Below are 19,954 nucleotides of genomic sequence, written 5' to 3' on the forward strand. Positions count from 1 at the left end.
TCACACTTCACACTCCCTTGTAGCACGGCACAATGGTTGAGGGAGGGGTCTGCACTGACAGAGTTAGAGAAATTAGACCTCACCGGCATATCACAACTAGGCAACATATGGTCCAGGACCCACTTAGACTATTTTCAGGAGCTTTAAACTCCTATGAACTCACTTCTTCTCAATTCTACAAATACTTACAACTAAGCCATGCATTACATGTTCAAGTACCCTGTACCACCTCTCTTCCTGAATTCGGTTCCCTGAAAGCCAAACTCCTCATGGGCGGCTCGGCAAAGGGGGCATCTCACTTTGAATTGTAGATATATTCATATATATTTAAACTTACCTTACTAATAGTGACCTAAGTTAGACCAATATTTATTTATTTATTTATTTATTTGAGTTTAATATATTGCTGGCTAGACCCGGAGGTATCAGAGCGCTTTACATAAGGATCAGCGAGTTACAAAGTTAAAAACAGTGTTGCACAATAACATTAGTTAGAATAACATAGCAGAAAATATAGACAAGTCCAAATGGGTTAAGTAAGGTAGGGAGAAAGGAAAAAGGGAAGGAAAAAGGGAAGGAAAAAGGATCGGACCAGGTAGAACCGGCAGGGAGGCTCCAAGGGGACCAAAAGACAACAAGAAAATCGAAAAGGGGGATCAATAGAAGTACTGTCAGGAGGCAAGGTGACTGAAAAGGAAAGGAGGGAGACAAAAGGGGGGGTCTCATTCTGTCAGACTTGGCATCTATAATCAACCCACCTGTGAGACAGTGATAGACACCTGGACAGAATTATACCAGCATGTGTGCATGTAGGTTGAACTCAACTAACACAGGCAGATGGCTTGCCCTACAGGTGCAAGGGTATGTTATATTATTTTAACTTTATTATTCTTTAAGGGAGAAGATGTGTTATGTCTAAGTTGGAATCAACCTACGTGTTGTAGCATGCACCTCTGTTGCATCACTGATGACACTTGGAATCCCCGAGTGTCATCGGTGATCAGTTGGAGGTTTACTGGTGGAGTGCAGCTGTGCGGAGCTGTGTTGCGGTGCTGGCTTCTTTTATTGTATAAAATTAGACTCACCAAATTTCACGGACTCACGCTACGTTGTACTTGTTCTGATTGGCATCCCCGTACTTCCTTGTCAACATCAGCGCTTCGTCAGATTGATGTATTTTTGTTGAAAGGTCGAGGAAATCACCTCTGCGAGTTAGGTTCTTCTTTGCTCTCCAAGTGGTCGCCAATTTTATTGTGTATTAACGCTTCAGGAGTCGTAGTTGATTGAAGATATTTATTGTGATAGGGGTATTATAGCCAGCACCGCAACACAGCTCCGCACAGCTGCACTCCACCAGTAAATCTCCAACTGATCACCGATGACACTCGGGGATTCCAAGTGTCATCAGTGATGCAACAGAGGTGCACGCTACAACACGTATATTGATTCCAACTTAGACATAACAGGGTACTTTAAAGATTCACAAACGTATATTTCCACTCATAAAGGGATTCCTTCTTGCATGATACTGCCCAATCAAGGTGTGATATTATACATCAGTAAACCCTTTCCCAGTGAAGAACAGCAAGGGCTGCTGTGGTTTGGAGCCGTTCTGATTAGCTAGAAACTCTCTAGTTCACGCGTGTTCACAAACGACCCCATGTCCCTTTTCTGCTCTGGAAACAGTCTGGGCCCGATTCACAGAATTAACTTAAGACAAAATCCTAAACTTACTACTTTTGGTATTCACAGAATGCACTTACTACTTTTTGTATTCACAGAATGCACTTACTACTTTTGGTATTCACAGAATGGATTTACGACTACTAACTTTACGTCTGCACTCGGGCCGGAAATTCCGGCCCGGAGGCGGAGCTTTCGGGGCGGAGGTGGGGCTTCTGGCCCGGAGGCGGAGCTTTCGGGCCGGAGGCGGGGCTTCCGGGCCGGAGGCGGGGCTTCTGGGCCGGAGGCGGAGCTTCCGGCCCAGAGGTGGGAATTCCGGCCAGTGGCGGAGATTTAGCCATGGCCAAAATCTCCACCTCTGGGCCGGAAGCTCCGCCTCTGGCCCAGAAGCTCCGCCTCCCGGCCGGAATTTCCGGCCCGAGTGCGGACGTAAAGTTAGTAGTCGTAAATCCATTCTGTGAATACCAAAAGTAGTAAGTGCATTCTGTGAATACCAAAAGTAGTAAGTGCAGTCTGTGAATACCAAAAGTAGTAAGTTTAGGATTTTGTCTTAAGTTAATTCTGTGAATCGGGCCCTCTATGTTTTACTCGTGTCAATCGCGGGAGTAAATATGTTTCTAGGCTGGTAAATGAAAGGATACACTCCCAAAATTGTTGGAGGTGTAGTCAAAGGTTTTTCTTCACGTGGAAACATATTTCCACATTGAGGCATAAAAGAAAACAGATGGAAAGAGATGTGCAGTAGCACTAGTTTTAAGGAATTTGTGCAAGTGCAATATTTCAACGGATAAGTAGAATCCCACACGAGGAGCCGTTTTTGCCTTGGCAGCACTCCCAAACAATTGGTTATTTCTAAAAAATTGTAGCTCTGCACCAAAGCAAAGGAGTACATTTCCAGGCCCTAACAACAGAATTTGTCCTAGAGTAATCACTGCCAAGGAGATCATCCTTGCCTGGCAAGGCCAAGACGCCCTCTACAGGTGAACAAGAGCATCACTAAAGACGAATGCTAAAACAAACATGAATGCTTGCAGAAAGTGCTGAACAATACATCCGAAGCCCAGTTTCTTGGCAAATATATATTGGACCATGTATGTTGGCTTTACTAGGTTAAATAGGTTTTAAAAGGAGTTTTACGTTTTGGTTTTAGTCACAAAGTCCGCAATACTGTATACTTCCGCATTAAATCATTTTAAATAATTTTCTTTAGAATTTTTTTGCTAAAGATTTTAATATACAGAGGGTATAAGTATTTTCGATATTGTATGGTTTTTATTGAATGAAACAATAAAGATTTTCACAGTTTTTTTTCACATCCAACTATCTACTCTCAGTTAAGAAATGTCAGTGCATCACCGTGGCTATCAAATAGCTGCATTGCTTAGCACACTTCTACTGTTACAAGCGTGGTCCTTCATTTCTGATTGGATCCTGCAGGGTCACTCATTTCATCATGATCCCTACTTCTGTTTATTTCACATTTTGCAAAAAAGGACCATGGGTGGTCTGTCCCTGCATCTGCTGAGAGCTACACTCTGGAACTCCTTAATACTTTCTTGATGTCCATGGAAAACCTTTATTTCCACCAAACCAAAATCTTCTGTTGTGGAGGAGGACAGCACCAGGAGACCAGTGGTTTTGGGTCTCACGCATCTGCACTGTCGCCAGCAGCAAACCGCAGAGCATCCTTGGATGCTGTCACGTACCTTCTGGTCTGGGAGTGGAGCAGGTGGATCTGTTCGCGTGCTGGCAGCATTTCTGGAGCCCTGGACAGTCCAGATCAATCGTGCACGAGATGTTAGATCGCATCATTTCATCTGCTGGACATACGCCTGGCCTGGAGGTAAACTCGTTGGACCTGTTAAAAGCTAAAGAAAAAGAACGTAATGTGTTAACGCATCATGCGAAATTTTCTTGTTGACCACAACAGGTAGAATAAAATGACAAGAATAGCTACACATGGAAATGGAAAGAAAGCATCGGAACTGCTGACTCGGAGACAGTCCTAACCAAAACTCCATGCGCAGAAGTTACAATACAACGCTGTTAGCGCTCTCATTCCCTTCCATACATCGTTCTTCTGGGTAGTGTGATCTGCAGGATTAGAAACACGTTGCAGCGAGATTGCCCCAATTATCCCAGAAAAAAACAAGATACCAAAAACTGAGCCACTTTGGACAAAATCAACAACTCTCCTCCAAATCCTCAAAATATTCAGGTCACCCAACGGAGTTTACTAGACCAGTGACTTAAGACCTCTTTTACCCTACTTTATGAAGTGTACGGACCCTTCATTTAATTGTATTAAAACCTTGGGAAAAGTTTGTTAAACTTTGTATTTGCACTACGATTTTATCAGCACAAGTTACACATTTTGCCTGATTTGTCGCATATATGTGTAGCCAGGTCTGCTTCTGGGCCTTCCTTTATCTCTTCTAAGTCTTACAAAGTTCAGTAAACTCCACTCTTTTCCAAATCTCTTTCTAGATGCTATCATTCGCAAAAAGCGTTTTTTTCCATGTAATGTCCCTTTGATGGGAAGAGGAGGTTTCCGAGGTGGGAGTATCAGGCAAGTAAAACTACTCGGACTGTGCGAGCCTTCAGGGAGAATCCCTCTTCATTACTACCGCCACCTGACCCCTGACTCTGCAGCGCACTCCCTTACAGGCTTGATTATCCACTTTTCTACCACCCCTTTCCAGTGCATCTTCTGGCACAACTGAGCTTGGTCCACAGCTCCATACCAGCCACCACCTGGTTCCACTTTCATTATTCCCAGTAAAAAACATTAGTAAAATCACCTCCAAACTTGAAACATTGAATATAGAAGTAAATATAATTAGCACGCACTTTAAAGTATGTTTCACAGTTTCCCTAAGGACCCGACTGCTAATTAAATAAACAACCATTTGCAATGCAACAGGTCTCGCATTTGCAAGAGTTTAAGCTATTGGCATTGTAAATGACAATGCCTTTTATTTATGTTTTAAAAACCAACACATAAATAAAAGGCATCGTCATTTACAATGCCAATAGCTCAACCTCTAGCAAATGCAAGACCTATTGAATTGCAGATGCTTGTTTTAAATCTCGAGCTTCTTCTGGCCATGACTCTCCCTCATTCTGCGAGTCTCCAAATTCTTCACTCACAACTTTCATTCATTGAGAGAGCACTTCTGTAATGAGGTCCCGTGTGAATGGCAATTTATTTATATAGCACTTACTACTTCTGATGAGGCATCGTGATTTAGTTGTTTCGCCTCTGAATGTACATAATGTACAGCGTCTAGTGTGCCTTTTATTAAAGGGCTCTGACTTCAACTCGGACTACATGCGCACCATAGAAAAGAAAATAAGCATTTCTGCAGTGTGAACCCTCTGGCTGTCCTTCAGCCAGACCCTGTCTGCCACCCGTTCACAGCAAGCACTTAAAAACACATGCCCGCTGTGCAGGCTTCCAGCACATAGGCCATGCAATGAATGAACATGACTGCCCCTAACGTATGTCTTCCCCGCATGTCCACATTCAGTGTTCCGACCTGCCATTGGTTGTGAAGGGATTGTTGGGTGTAAAGTGATAGGTGCAGCATGCCAATGAAAAGCACCGAGTAGATAGACTTCTGGACTGAAAGTGCCTGTGTAAAAAAACACAAATCGATGTTTTTAATATGTGTTAACAATTGCATGACTTTGTAAAAAGTCAAAAGTTATTGGTTTTTATGTATATTTTTGTATGTTTGTTCTTACCTGTAGGGGACAGTGGTGCAGTAAATCTTGTGTTTATTTTAAATTAAAATGCCCCTTTTGAAGGATGTTGGTTTGAATGGGGAGTGCTGTTTAGAAGGATTTAGACTAGCGCCACGGCATTCTCAGGGGCGACCATGCAGCACTAGGTCATATGTGGGTACATAACACCCAGAAATCACAGTGCCCATTTCAAACTCAGAGGGATGAACCGCAAAGCTGATCCAGTAAGAATGTCGTCTAAGCTGAATGTTTCACACAGCAGCAGCAGGTGCATTAGCACGATGGGCTATACTGCCTCGCTTTGTATCCTATTAAGTCCACCGCATTGTGTGGTTTCACACAAGCCTCGACTCTCTTTTGATATGCAAATCTGCCCACTTTGAACCCCCTTTACGACGTAAATGGCCTCTTTGTGTTGATTGTTCAGGAGGTAGGAAGGAGGAACGTCTCTGTGACAAAGGCAGTAACCCATTGAGCTGTCCGCATTAAATTCAGTTTATCTGCATTTGAAAACTACCAACATACAAAATGATTGCTCTCCAGCAAGATCATAAATCACCAGAGTTATCGGTCCATTTTTTTATTATGGTTGGCAGATTCACTGTTAGGGCTAACGCTCATGTTTGGGTTGGCCAGGCTCATGTTGGGGTAGGTCTGGGCCACCCTCTAGAACCGGGCCTGGGCTGAAGAAGGACTAACATTAAACCAGCAGACTCTCAATGGATCCTCCAGCATAAGCTCTTGACCTGACAACCCATTCGCTATAGGGCTCCCAGGTCAGTGACAGTTGTCTCATCCTCTTAAAACCGGGACAACCACCACCACTATATTTCCTTTCCCGGTGATGTCACGCATTGTACAATTGCCCTTGTGCACATAGAGATAACTCCCTGCGCATGATGAGCATTGTTTTCATTTTCTGAAAACAGGCTCCAGCTTGTGTTTTTTTTTTTTCAGAAAACCAAAATGCGGGTATCCCAAATATGGCACCTCTACTGAAGACACAGAAACTCTGGCATGTGTGGTGGGGAAGTCTAAATATAGCAGGTGGTCCTCACCTAGGGGATCTGAGGTGTAGGAATTGGGTCCTGCCAATTCAAACCCCCTGGATTCATCGCATTTGACTACCCAGTTTGTGGATTTTTCTGTGAATGGGAGGCACTACATGAGTCTTACTATAAATGAATGGAGAGTGATAACCACCAGTATCTGCATTATGAGATACGGCTGCTGCTGCACGGCTAGGGTAAGAGGCTATGGGCTGGCTATACATGAACAAGCGGGCATATGGGTGCGATGCATGTTTCAGCTGTGCATGCGAGACTACCGTCTTGCGGAGCCCAGTATATGCGAACAGATAGCTTGTCGCAGAAGGGACTCTTCAAGGATTGGAGCTTACTTGGAATAGGTCTTATAATGTGAATGGATATTCCTAGTGCAGATCTGTAGTGCTTACTGTGGGTCTGTGGTGCTTACACTTTCTTGAGAATTATAGGCAAAATCTGCTCTAAAGTACAGTTTTGCCCCCCAGATGTCTACTGCATCTAGTGAGGTATCAATCTAGGGGTAAACATGCACCACAAGTGTAGATTTACAGTCCCTAAAATCATGCATACATATACTCCTTAAAGTACATTAAGAATTGCCATATTTCCCTTGCTCAGCTCATGATTAGATTCCAGGCCTTTCTGCAGTGCTTAATTTGTAAAGGAATAAGTGCCAGGACACTTGTGAGAAGTCTACTGCAGCTTGCACCACCCATTGCCTCATTAACATTGCCAATGACAGTACCATCACAACTAACCACCACACTCATGCAAGTGAATTCAGACTTTAAATATACATTAAAATGACTAATACATGCCGCCCAAACAATTCGTATAGCTTTGGGTGGCAGGTATTAGTGATTTTAATGTATATTTAATTATTAAACAGCTGTTGTTGTGCTCCTTACACAATTAGACAAAAAGCGCCACCATGTGGCAGTCTGTCATAAGAGCTCATGTTTACAATAAAGTGCTGGTGCTGAGCACCTGAAACCACCGGCTCAAATTACACACTACCTTTCTCCCTACTACTGGGCCAAGTTTAATTACTCTACTCTCCAGCACGATGATCGAGGTCTTTACCACACAATGGAGCCATTAACACTTCCTGGAAAAGGAAGAGGTAGAGAAGAATTCTGCATGTTTTAATTAACTCCTCACACTGCACCAGGCCTGGGCAAGCCCACAGAAACAAAAGAGGAGGGCCAGACCTCTGGACACAACAAAGAAGGGTCTCGCCTTTGAATAAGCTTTTGTGGTTCAGGCAGCTGTGTGAGTCAAGGGCAGAGCTGAGGCTCTCAGGGGAGCTCTTTCCACAAACAACTTAAATTACCATATTGGTTAGTCTCAGAAAACTGTGTGGGAGGGTTAGGACAGTGGTGGAGGGTTGATGTGGCACACTAGGATTGGCTAAGGGTCCCTCAATTCTAGAACTTCCCATTCCACCTTAAAAACCCTTGTATATGGGAGAGGTAGATGAGAACGCACTGGGCCTTGGAGTGATAAAGGCAAAAGGATGCCCAGATGGAAAGGGAAGCCACCTGATGCCATGCAAAGATGGACTTGTGGATTCTAACTCCAGCTACCTGCCCAGAACTAGGATTGGTCTTTCCAAGGTAAGTGGCACTGGCCTCCTTATGCTGTCTGAGGAACCGCTAGGGGGATGGACCTAGTGGGAGACATTTGATGGTTACCGTGGACTTTCTGTGGACTGCCCCTTGACTCCACTGCTGAAACAGCGGTGCCCTGAAAGACAGCCAGGAGGCCATGGGGTCAGTGAAGTGCAGACTGTTCCACCTGCTGGCAGTGGAGGGCCTGTGAATGACACCCCCAAAGTAGAATGGCCCCTCAGAAGTGCAGGCAGAGGACAGGTTTGTTACAGAGTATCAAAAACTCAGTGCCCCACATAAAGAACCCTTTAAAGGCTAGAGGCACTGAACGAAAAGCTCCTGGATGCTCTACATTATGTGAATGAGCTCTACAGGGCACAAGATATGAAAAGCAAAACGCATGGTGCTTTGCTGTATTTCCTCCAAAATACCCCCAGAGTGGGTCAGGGGTCGCCACAATGTCCCTTTCATTACAATTTTTTGCGAGTAAGTATGCATTGGTCCCCTAACCACAAGCATAGTTTTGACCTTGGGACCATCATATCCTCAGGTGCATCGAAAAGTGGGTCACAGGGACCTCCATCCCCTGGGGCTGCAATGGATTCCATTGGCAGGGTGTGTTGCCAGCACCCCCAAGGCCCATGTCTGAAGGGCCTGGTGCGCCCACCTCTTGTCTCCGTGCCCATGCTTTTCCTAGGCAGTGGAAGTTCATTAAGCCCACTGATGGGTGGTAGCAAAAGAGAAACTGCTCTTGCCAGGCAAGAGCAAAGCAAAAGGTGTGCTGGCTCTCGCATGCAACACGGGGATTACGCACAAGGAGCTGGCTGCGACTACAAGGGCTTTGGGCTCTTCCTGCAGTACCCAATAAAAAAATCAGGCTGTGGGTGCTTCGGCGGGGACCAGGGCAGCCAGAGATAAAAAAAGAAAAGTGGAACAGCAAGCCGCATCAAGAGTAATACAGAGAGGAGAAGCCCACTCATAAACTATTCATTGTGTTCAGGGTAAGAGCACCCCATTATCTTATGAGGTGCTCCCAGGTCTTGCAAACTTGCTTCTTGTGGTGCCCCCAGGAGGGCCATTGGCACCACCAATGGATTCTGAAGTATGGTTGGGGGCAACAGGGAGTGCAGCAGCCAACCAGAAATGTGTTATTAACTCGTTGAGTGCTCATGACGAGCTCAGCTCATCATGAGTCACAGTGGAGCTGTGCTCATGACGAGCTGAGCTCGTCATAACGGCCGCGGCCGCCCACGCGCGATTAATTCCCTGCCTGTGCGGGAGAATCAATCAGTGGGCGGGGTCGGGTTTACACTTGATTCAAAACACTCATATAGCTGGAGCTTTTGCACTTGGGATCTGGAGTCCAGGGACTACTATTGGTTGTCCCTTTGATAACAGTCTAATAGAATCAAAGGAAAGGCTCTGGGGCACATGTTTTTCTATATAATGCTTTCTGGAAAATTTCAATATTAAGAGTAAAAAGTTTCACTGTTGTTTACCACCCCTATTGACTTCAATAGTAGTTCATAACATGAATCGTATATTGGTACTATCACTGTTGATTTCAAGGAGGCTCCACTTTTTATTTATAACATATAGCTGCTTTAAATGCTGTGGTTGCACCTTGACAAAATCAGTAGGCTTGCTTTTTTGATAATGACACCCCATTATATTGTGATGTTGCATCATGTATAGGTGGGGGGTGTTAGACCTGTCCGCCTTAGGGTGGTCTCCCCCTAACGTTTTGCCTTACTCCTCTATTTTTGCTGATCTTGTTTTTGTTGGCTTTAGGACTCTAAGCACTTTGCCACTTCAAAACAGTGCTAATGTGCTTGTGCCCACTATTTAAAAAATGGTAACATTGGCTTATACCTAATTGCAACATTTAATTTACTTGTAAACCCCAGTAAAGTAGTAATATATATACCAAGGACATGTAAATTAAATGCCACTAGTGGGCCTGCAGCACTGATTATGCCACCCACTTAGGTAGCCCTTTAATCATGTCTCAGGCCTGCCATTGCAGCTTGTATGTGCAGTTTTAAACTGCCACTCCGAACTGGCAAAATAAAGCTTTTGCTGGGTCCAAACCTTCCTTTTTTCAATACATATAACTCACCCTTAGTGTAGATCTTTAACAGCCCATAGGGCAGGGTGCAGTGTCTTTACAATGATGGACGTGTACTTTTAACTTTTACATGTTCTGATAGTGAAAAACACGTACATTTATTTGATCACTACTGCAAGGCCAGCTACTTATTTTGCTTATATTTAATAAGTGATCACTTTCAATTGGGAGCAGATAGGAAGGTTGGGTTTGGTGTCTAAAGAATTGTAATTGAAAACCCTCTTCAATGGTAAAGTCGGATTTTAAGTCACAATTCTGTAAATTACACTTTTAAAAAGTTAGTATTTTCTTGTCCCAACCAGATGGTGCCTGCAGCCTGTTTCCTGGATCACATGACTAGATATAGCTGGTAGTTGGTCTTTGTATATTTCTCCAAGACAGTGAATCAAATCAGCATAAGTGTTGGCAGAATGGGCCATCTCTGATTTGATGAGGGGGAGGAGCTGTCACCTGCCACACTTGCACATCACAAAAGCTCTGCCTGAGCACACTTACAAAGGGGTTGGCAGTAATCTACTGTGCCCCCAAACAAGCTAGGGCTACTCTGCTGCCTGAGTGAAAGGACTGGACCTGTATCTTGAACCCAAGACCACCATAGTGACCCCAAGAACGAGTTAGCTGGCCTCCTGATCAGAAACTCAGGGACAGAAAAGGCTCCAACCACCCTGAACCTAGTCCCTGCACTCTGTCTGCTGTGAGTCCTACACCCAAGTGGTTCCAGCCCAGTCCTGGACCCCCCGAAGTGGGCCTGACGGTGCTTTACTAGCGCAGCTGTGGTCCTGTGGGCCGAAACGCAGCTGCGCAATGCATCCCCAACGCAGGACCTAGCATCGCAGTCCACAGTCTCTTCAGAACCACTGCTGCATAGCACATCGTTGACGCAGGCCTCCACATTGCAAGTTCCTCATCAACGGCATCCTCAATGACGATGCAGGACCTCGCATGGCAGCCTTGCAGCTCCCTGGCACATCCTTTGCGCGATGTATCCTCAACGCAGGATCTTGCAACACTTGTCAATCAAGATTTAAGGTACTCTTGTTCAGCTGACCTAACTTGGTCCCTTTATCCAGCCCATGCTCCTTCGTGGTCGGCCTGAACTTATGGTTTTGTTCTGGTACAGCGCAAGCACATAAACACAGTTGGTGCTTTCTGCTTCTGGGTACTATTTTTACTTTAAAGTTTTAAATTGAATTTATCCAGTTCTGCTAGTTGGATTTTTGTCACTTTGGTCTCCAATAATTCAATAAAGTGTACTCTGTTTTTTAATGCAGTGCTGGATTTATCTTGTGTTGTTATTTTCACTTTATTACTGTTTGAAGTGCTGCATAAATACTTTACACATTGCCTCTAAGTTAAGCCCAATTCCTTTTTGCAAAGCTACCAGAGGATTAAGTACAGGCTAATTTGGGGTTTGCTTGTGACTTGACTCTGACAGAAATTTTGGCTGCTGCTCGAGTAGGGCTTCACCTGCCTGAACCAGTAACCCACTTTCCAACAGGGCAGTATTGTGGTTATAGAGTTCAAGACTCACACGTCCTGATATGAGGGTGTCACCAAAGGTATTTCCAGGGCCGGACTGTCCATAGCGGGCACCAGGCATTTTCCGGTGGGCCGTAAGGGTGGTGCTGTTTTTGGACCGGCGGGCCGTTTTTGGTACAGGCGGTTTTGCAGCAGTGCTGCAATATCGGCCACCTGTACTAAAAGCAGCAGCAGTGTTTCCCACTAGCAACTCCCTCGCATCCCCTCACCCTCCCTTGCAGCCGGTCAGACTTAATGGCCAGAGCCGGTTTACGTTCCCAGTCCGGCCCTGGGTATTTCCATGTACATGAAAATATATTTTTGTCATTTATTGGGTGGAATTTACTAGTCTACGTGCAATAAATCTACTTTTGCTTTCTAAAGTCACGGTACGGACTAGATATTAATGTATTGATTGTTGTTAATGCGTACCAGCGAGCTACGGTTCTAGTCCACACCACCTCCCTTTACTTATTGGGCTGCTCTGCTTCCCTACCCTGGAAGAGTCAAGTGCTACAATGTGTTAGTTCCCTTTAAAAAGACAATTGCAGATTTATCACTTGTGATGGACTTGGATTCTTCGCAACTAATATCCCAGTGTTACAACCTCCCCTGACCTGGTGGACCGGCACACTGGACATGAGGCAATAAATGAGTCTAAAGTAATAAAGCAAACTACATGCAGAAATTGCAGATGCCACCTATGAAAATGACGTTGGCTGAATTATTTGATTTTGAATTCCGATAACCAAGAGGGAGCAGTCTGTCTTTACAATGGTTTGTGGGAGTACCTACCAGTTGAACAGAGCTGATGTCGAGGCACCACTTCTTTGTGAAACGTTCGATACAGCAACCCTTATTAACCTAGTAATCCCAAATATATAAGTCCACAATATAGGGTTACATAACACAATATAGTCACATTTATTCCATTCGAAGTTTCTAACTGGTCCGATATCCTATTAGCAATTACAGAGCTGATGAGCGTATCCGAGGTGCACCTGGCCTGGGACTAACTCAGCTCCTGGCCTTGTGTGCTGTTACAGGTGTGACCCACATGTGACAGTTACTGCCCACCAATGCAGGTATATCTGGCATGAGACCGACTGTGGCCCAGTCCTTCAGGCATATCACAGTTGTGCCTGACAGACCCCCCGGCCCCCGAGCACTCTTCGCCGCCACCATCACCGACCTCATCGCACCCCACGCCATCGTCGCCACAGACTACATACTCATCGGAGACCTGAACTTCCAACTCGACAACCTCAGCGACCCCAACTCCGCTGCCCTCCGTTACAAACTCACCAACATCGGGCTGAAACAACTCATCACCACACGAACTCGCGAGGCAGGACACATTCTCGACCTTATCTTCACTGGAGGTAACAGCGTTCACTTCAGCCACACCACGCAGCCCCCATGGACCGACCAGCACTGCGGTACACTTCCTCGTCAACAAACGCAAGCCACCTGAAGCTGCTCAGTGCCCCCCGAAAAGGAACTGGAGCAGTGTCACCGAGGAACAACTGAAATCCTCCCTCAACAACAACACCCCCTCCACTACAACTGACGCCAACCTCACGGCCACGAAACTCTGCACTTGGATCGCCAACTACGCTGACAAGCTCGCCCCGCTGCGCAGCCCCGAAAAGCAACACACCAGGAAAGCCGTCTGGTTCACCACCGATCTCCAAGAAACCAGACGCACCTGCAGACACCTGGAGAAGAACTGGAGAAACAGCAGACACCCGAAAGCTACACCACCTACAAGGACGCTATGACGGAACACCATCAACGCATCAGAACCACCAAAAGGACCTTCATAGACACAACAGACTCCTCGCCAACTCTAGCAACTCTAAGGAACTTTTCAGCGTCATCCAGGAATTCACCAAGCCCCGCAGAGAAGCCATGGACATCACACCCTCCCAGGACCTCTGCGACAAACTCGGATCCTACTTCCACCTGAAGATAAAGAACCTCTACGACAACTTCAACGACCACATGCCTGACCCTGCAGTCAACCCACCCTGCAGCAACGCCAGCCAGATCACCATCTTTGCCTGGACATAGAGGATCACGACCAAGGAGACCAACACGACCATGAAAGGTATCCACTCCGGAGCCCCCACAGACCCCTGCCCACCCCACATACTCCACAGAGCCGCCACCACCATCGCACCCGTGTCAAAATGCACCATCAACACCACCGTTGAGAGTGGCTCCTTCCCCGATGACTGGAAACGCGCAGAAGTCAAGCCCCTGCTCAAGAAGTAAATAACAATGAGAACTAGCTTTATGGATGGAAGCTAGGTGTCCATGCCTGGGAGAAAAAACACTTTGTTTTTTTATGAAGACCCTCACCCACCAACCTAGTTGGTGGCATGCTTCATCATCGGGTCCCACCAAAGGTGCTGAGTGCACCTCGGGTGTGCTTCAACGCCTGATTACAACGGAGCAGGTTTTGTGCCGTGAGTGTGCAGTGAAGTGAATGAGCGTAAGTTAAAAACTGTCCAATGGGTCCCGTCAAATTAGGGGAGTTTAATGATGATTCCTTGGCAATATTAAAACAGAGACACGGATATGTGTGGAGGTAAATTATGTCTCCAATATCCTGTGAAATCAGGTCTACATGTTTCAGCCAGACCGCAAATTATGCTGGCTTTCGTCAGGACCTATGTGCATAGATAAATAAGTGATGGTCAAATGATGTTCATTAGGCCAGTATGAATCGCACACGCTAAGGTGCGTTGATTGATAGAGGGGGTATTCCTCAGGTTGCTCAAATCCTGTTAGGAAAAAAGAAAGGCAAACAAAAATACACCGACATAAACATTTAAAAGTAATAGCTTCTCTATTCCGCATAGAAACATGACTGAATGAGAGTTTGCGTCCGTACACTATGCGGGCTAATGAATGGTAGTGAAACGGATTGTGATACTCGTGAGGCAGTGCCTATTCATCAATGCCGGAATATATGCGCTACTATGCATCAAGTATGATGCGTCAGGTCTACAATCTACTCAAAAATGAGTGGAACGTGCTGAGGAGAAAGAATATAAGCTTACACTGATATTTTCAGAGTGAGCTTCATGTATCCCGTGAGGGGGCCGGACCTGTAGTCACACACTGTGTGTGAGAGGAGAGAAAAAACGAGAAAGGTTCGAAGTGTAGTTCCCTAGCAGGGTGTGGACATACTGTGCCAGCCTGAATGGTTGGCAGTTTTCAGATTGTGCCACAGCCCTGTGGCTGGGGTGTAGCACGGTATCAGCATCACGGGATATTGTCGTTGAGACAACCACCCGATGATGAAGCATGCCACCAACTAGATTGGTGAATGAGGGTCATCATAAAAAACGAAGTGTCTTTTCTCCCAGATATGGACACCTAGCCTCCATCCATTAAGCTAGTTCTCATTGTTATTTACTTAAACTAGTGTATGATGGTGGCCTGGCAATTCCTGACGTCAGGCTATACTACGGGGCCTCGCAGCTCCAGGTCGTGAATGACTGGGTATAGACAGACGTTGAGGAGCCAGCTTACAGAACCGATAGTGCCGTCATGCGGGGGGGAAACTGCAAGCCTCTGCTCTACTCCTGGAAATCACGTTCTGAGTGGCCAGTACATACCAAAGTGGTGATACAGTGCTGGAGGGAGGCCAATAAACTACTTGGCTGGACAGGGAAACTGAGTAGCCAATTCCGTTGTGGGTGGGTGATCCTTTAAGCGAAGTAGCTGCCCTCGCGGGCGTCAAGGGGTGGAAACTGATAGGAATTGAGTACTTGGGAGATGTCTGGAAAGGTGATGCACCCTTCACTTTTGAGGAGCTCCAACAGGAATACAGCCTACACCAGACCCAGAGATACCATCATTTGAGACTAGTGCATGCACTCCGCACCCACGTCCACAGTGGGCCTCGATCCCAGACTATTCCTCGCTAGAGGATAGGCTTCTATTAGACCCCATTTCCGAGAAGGCGACCTCCACGATTTATCGTAAATTGATAAATAGTATACCCAACCTCCTAATGACACTCAGAGAGGCATGGGTTAAAGAACTGGGTAGCATAAACGATGAGGAGTGTCAGGAGGCAATGCAGAGCCCAAGAAAGATCGCGATTAGATCCATATATAGGCTGGTACAACTTAAGGTACTACACCGCACCTACTATCCTCATACACACCTGTACACCTGGGGCAAGGCCCCTACAGCACTATGCGTCAGAGAATGCCAGCGGGAGGGAACCTTCATACATATTTTGTAGGAATGTCCAGAAATCGCAAGATACTGGCATAGAGTTACGGATACTATGTCTAGGGTGGTGGGAGTGACGGTTCCAATGAACCCTAAATGGCTTCTATTAATGATCAAAGGGGACTCCGACTGGTCCAGATATGTGGGTATTTGGTTGGCTCTTGCTTTGGGGATCGCTAAGAGTAACATTGCCAGGAGGTGGGGGACACCTTTACCTCTGACACTGGAAGAGTGGAGGCGCGACCTTGACTGGTGCCAGCAGGCTGAAGAAACTGTGTACAAGAGTAGGGGTGTGTTAAAAAATGGGAATTAATATGTGCGCCCTGGTGAAGGTTTAGGGGGATGAGCATGACAGAATGATATGCAACAGACAGAAAGGAACGATGGGGCGGTGGTTTGTATGACCCGAACAGTGTTACCAGCTCCACAAATTTACCATGGTGTCCAGGCTTACCCGCGACAACGTTTCCTATGTGTTTCCTCTAATCTCCTGTTCCCTCGTGACTGTAACTCATATTGATGAGATGTATAAACCTCACTGTGTATTAATGCAAGTATGGACTATTGAGCAATGTTAATAAAAAGAGTTTGAAAAAAAAAAGAACTACCAGCCTATCTTGCTCCTCGCTTTTGCAGCAAGAGTCGCAGAGAAGACAGTCAACGCAGAACTGACGAGGTTCATCAAAGACAACGTCATCCTCGACCCCTCTCAATCTGAATTCTGAAGCAACCACAGCACCGATACCACCCTACTCACAGCCACTGATGACATCCGTACCCTCCTCGACCAATGCCTCACCGCAGCCCTGATTCTACTCAACCTATCAGCAGCTTTCGACACAGTCTCCCACAGCACACTCACAGCCAGACTACACGACGCTGGCATACAAGACACCACCCTCGACTGGATCAGATCATTCCTCATCGGCAGGAGCCAAAGGATCAGACTGCCACCCTTCCTCTCCGAACCAAAGGAAATCAACTGCAGAGTCCCACAAGGATCATCACTCAGCCCAACCCTCTTCAACATTTACATGGCTCCCCTCGCCGCCATTGTCCGACAGCACGGCCTCTGCATAGTCTCCTACGCCGACGACACCCAGCTCATGCTCTCCCTCACCATGGACGCCACCACTACCAGACAACTTCCAGGAAGGAATGCAGAACATCGCAGCCTGGATGAGCAACAGCTGCCTGAAACTCAACTCGGAGAAGACAGAAGTCCTCGTCCTCGGAACCACCCCATCAGCATGAAACAAAACCTGGTGGCCCAGCGCCCTTGGCAGCCCCCTGACCCCCATGGACCATGCCAAAAACCTCGTTATCGTACTCGACCCCTCCCTCTTCATGAATCGACAGGTCAACATCGTCACCTCCAGCTGCTTCAGCACCCTCCGCATCCTTCATAAGACCTATAAATGGATCCCCCCCGAGGCAAGGAAGACAGTCACCCACACACTTATTACCAGCAGGCTGGACTACGGAAACGCCCTCTACGCCGGCATCAACAAATCTCTACTCCGCAAGCTCCAGACAATACAGATCACTGCTGGCAGACCCATCCTCGGGGTTCCTCGACAAGAACACATCAACCAACACCTACGCAAGCTCCACTGGCTCCCCGTCGAGAAAAGAGTCACCTTTAAGAAACTCACCTATGCCTACAAATGACTACATAACACCGGACCCAATACTTCAACGACAGAATCACCCTCCACGTACCCAAACGAAACCTCTGCTCCACCAACCTCCTCCTCGCTAGACCCGCACATCTGCACAGCCAGAGCAGGGGGAAGATCCTTCTACTACATCACGGCAAGACCTGGAACGAGCTCCCCACCGACATCAGACATGCCCCCTCCCTGAACACCTTCAGGAAGGCTCTGAAGATCTGGCTCTTCGACTGAAACGGAGCTGCTGACCCCTCCCCCAGCGCCTTGAAACCCTCACGGGTGAGTAGTGCGCTTATAAACCCCCTGATTGATTAATCGATTGATTGATTGATTGATTGATTGATTGATTGATTGATTGATTGATTGATTGATAAGTGACTGTTTTGCCCCAATCTATTAGCCATTAAAAGACAATGGTCCGTTGGAAATATTTGCTTCCTCGAAAAAGGGGAGAAGAAATTTTCAAAGAAAGCGAAGGAGGAGCATTTTACCCCGTCAACTTGGGATGAATCATATTTTTTCAGGGCAGAGTAAAAAAAGATGAAAAAGCTTAAACTAAGAAAATCTGAATCTCACACTAAAATATGCAGAGTTCAGCTATGACGTATGTGTTTCTCCACTTCTCTACCGAGACGGGAACTGCTGGACCACTTCCTTTGTTCAGGTAACAATGACTGTTGCCTATAGGTATTCCCTATAGTTATGAATAAGTGACATATCTTCCATGACTTTTTAATTGTTAAATTAGCTACAAGAAATCACCAACATTTTAGAATTTAAGTTGAAGATTTTCAAAGACAAAGGGCGAGAGTGATATTTGGACGGGGCAGACAGAGACTGATTGCTCAAAGGGACCAGTCACAGTGCCATCATCTGACTGTGGGCCTGACAGCTTTTTGAGGTATAAGAGAACAGTCCTCTTCTTCTTTTTATATCTCCTACTCTTCCATTAGGAGCCTTGCTCCAACCACCTGAAGCACTTGAATTTGATCTAAAAATCCTGATTTACCAACTGGCTCACTGTACTGTCTGAACCTTCTGGATTTTATTCAGTCGTCGAGGAGATTCATGTGTTGCGCAAAGCGCTGGGCTACAGTCTTACATTCCTCATGGACACAGTCATATTTATGTGCAAATGTGGACACCCACCTTGTCACTAAATGTGACGTTTTTCAGGAACTCAATGGCCCTGGAGACATGGCAATGGAAATGCAATTCTTGTATGTCTGATTTTTATTGAGTTTCCAAATTCCTAATCTGGGGAGTGACTTTTGAACACGTGGGAGTGGCGTGTGTGGTGAGAGTAGGGCAACAAGCCATAGAATTCGGGCGAGTAACTTCAGGCCCTAATCTAGGGAATTGGCTTGAAAGTGAGAGCTAGGAAATTGGTCCTGACACCTGAACGTAAATTGAGCCCCTTGAGATGGGAATAATAGAGGCAATGAGTTTGACTGAAGGCAGTACTGGAGGGGGTTTGGGGTTGTTAGACATCTGACTGGAGAGAGGAAGAGGGATCAGGAATTTTGCTAGGTTATGCTCATGTGGTCGACCTCTTATTTGCATGTGAGCTTCGGTGTGATTCCTGATACATGGGTGGGTCTGATCTCATGCCTTGCTTTGGTGTATGAATTCTGACACCCGCCTATACTATAGTAGAGCAGAATTGTGACCTGGCAGTGACGCTTAATGCCACTTTGAATATGGATGGCGACTCTAGGGTCAGCATCTGGCAGTCAACTGTGACAGAGGGTAGCTAGTTAGGAGGTGACTCCTTGTGTCCACCTGCAATGTAAGGGGCAGTGTCATCAGGCCAGGAGTGCCTTGTAGTGCCACTCTCACAGGCAGGCTTACCCTAACTGCTTTATTCTTATTGCAGCTCTCGGCAACCAGGTACTGTGCCAGAGTCCAGAGTCCTCTGCCTCAACCAAACTGTCTTAGTGAAGTTGTTTTATCTCACTTTATTGGGCAGAAACACAAGGCAGTCCACGACAACTTGGGTAGTTAAGGCAGCTAAATAAAAGTTATATTTGTATCTATCAAATCCTTTGGTATGTTATTAGTAAAAGAACTCAGTGGGTTAATACACTTGCTCTGATAATTAATGCATAACCTCTACTTAAAGACTGGAAATCGTTTAGACGATTCATGTGTTTGCTGCAGAGCCTTGGTTGAAATCTATAGGCTACAGGTTTGGTTTCTAACAGGGAAGCATGGTCAAATACTTCTATCATTGCTGACATCTTTGCTTATGCTGCAGATCACAAGTTCCAGTCCCTGTAAAACTACTCAGTGGGT

At 46.1% G+C, this 19,954-nt stretch overlaps 1 protein-coding gene across 1 annotated transcript in view; it reads right to left on the reverse strand.

Moving 5' to 3' along the window:
* The window catches only part of UMODL1 (uromodulin like 1), a 633,174-nt gene that overhangs the window by 465,608 nt on the left and 147,612 nt on the right, over positions 1-19,954 (reverse strand). The window contains exon 3 of the mRNA XM_085621215.1: positions 3,390-3,551. Within this exon, the coding sequence (XP_085477341.1) occupies positions 3,390-3,551 (162 nt within the window). The remainder of the gene's footprint in view (positions 1-3,389; positions 3,552-19,954) is intronic.

Source organism: Triturus cristatus, chromosome 8 (genome assembly GCF_964204655.1).
Source record: "Triturus cristatus chromosome 8, aTriCri1.1, whole genome shotgun sequence".
Classification (NCBI taxonomy): domain Eukaryota; kingdom Metazoa; phylum Chordata; class Amphibia; order Caudata; family Salamandridae; genus Triturus; species Triturus cristatus.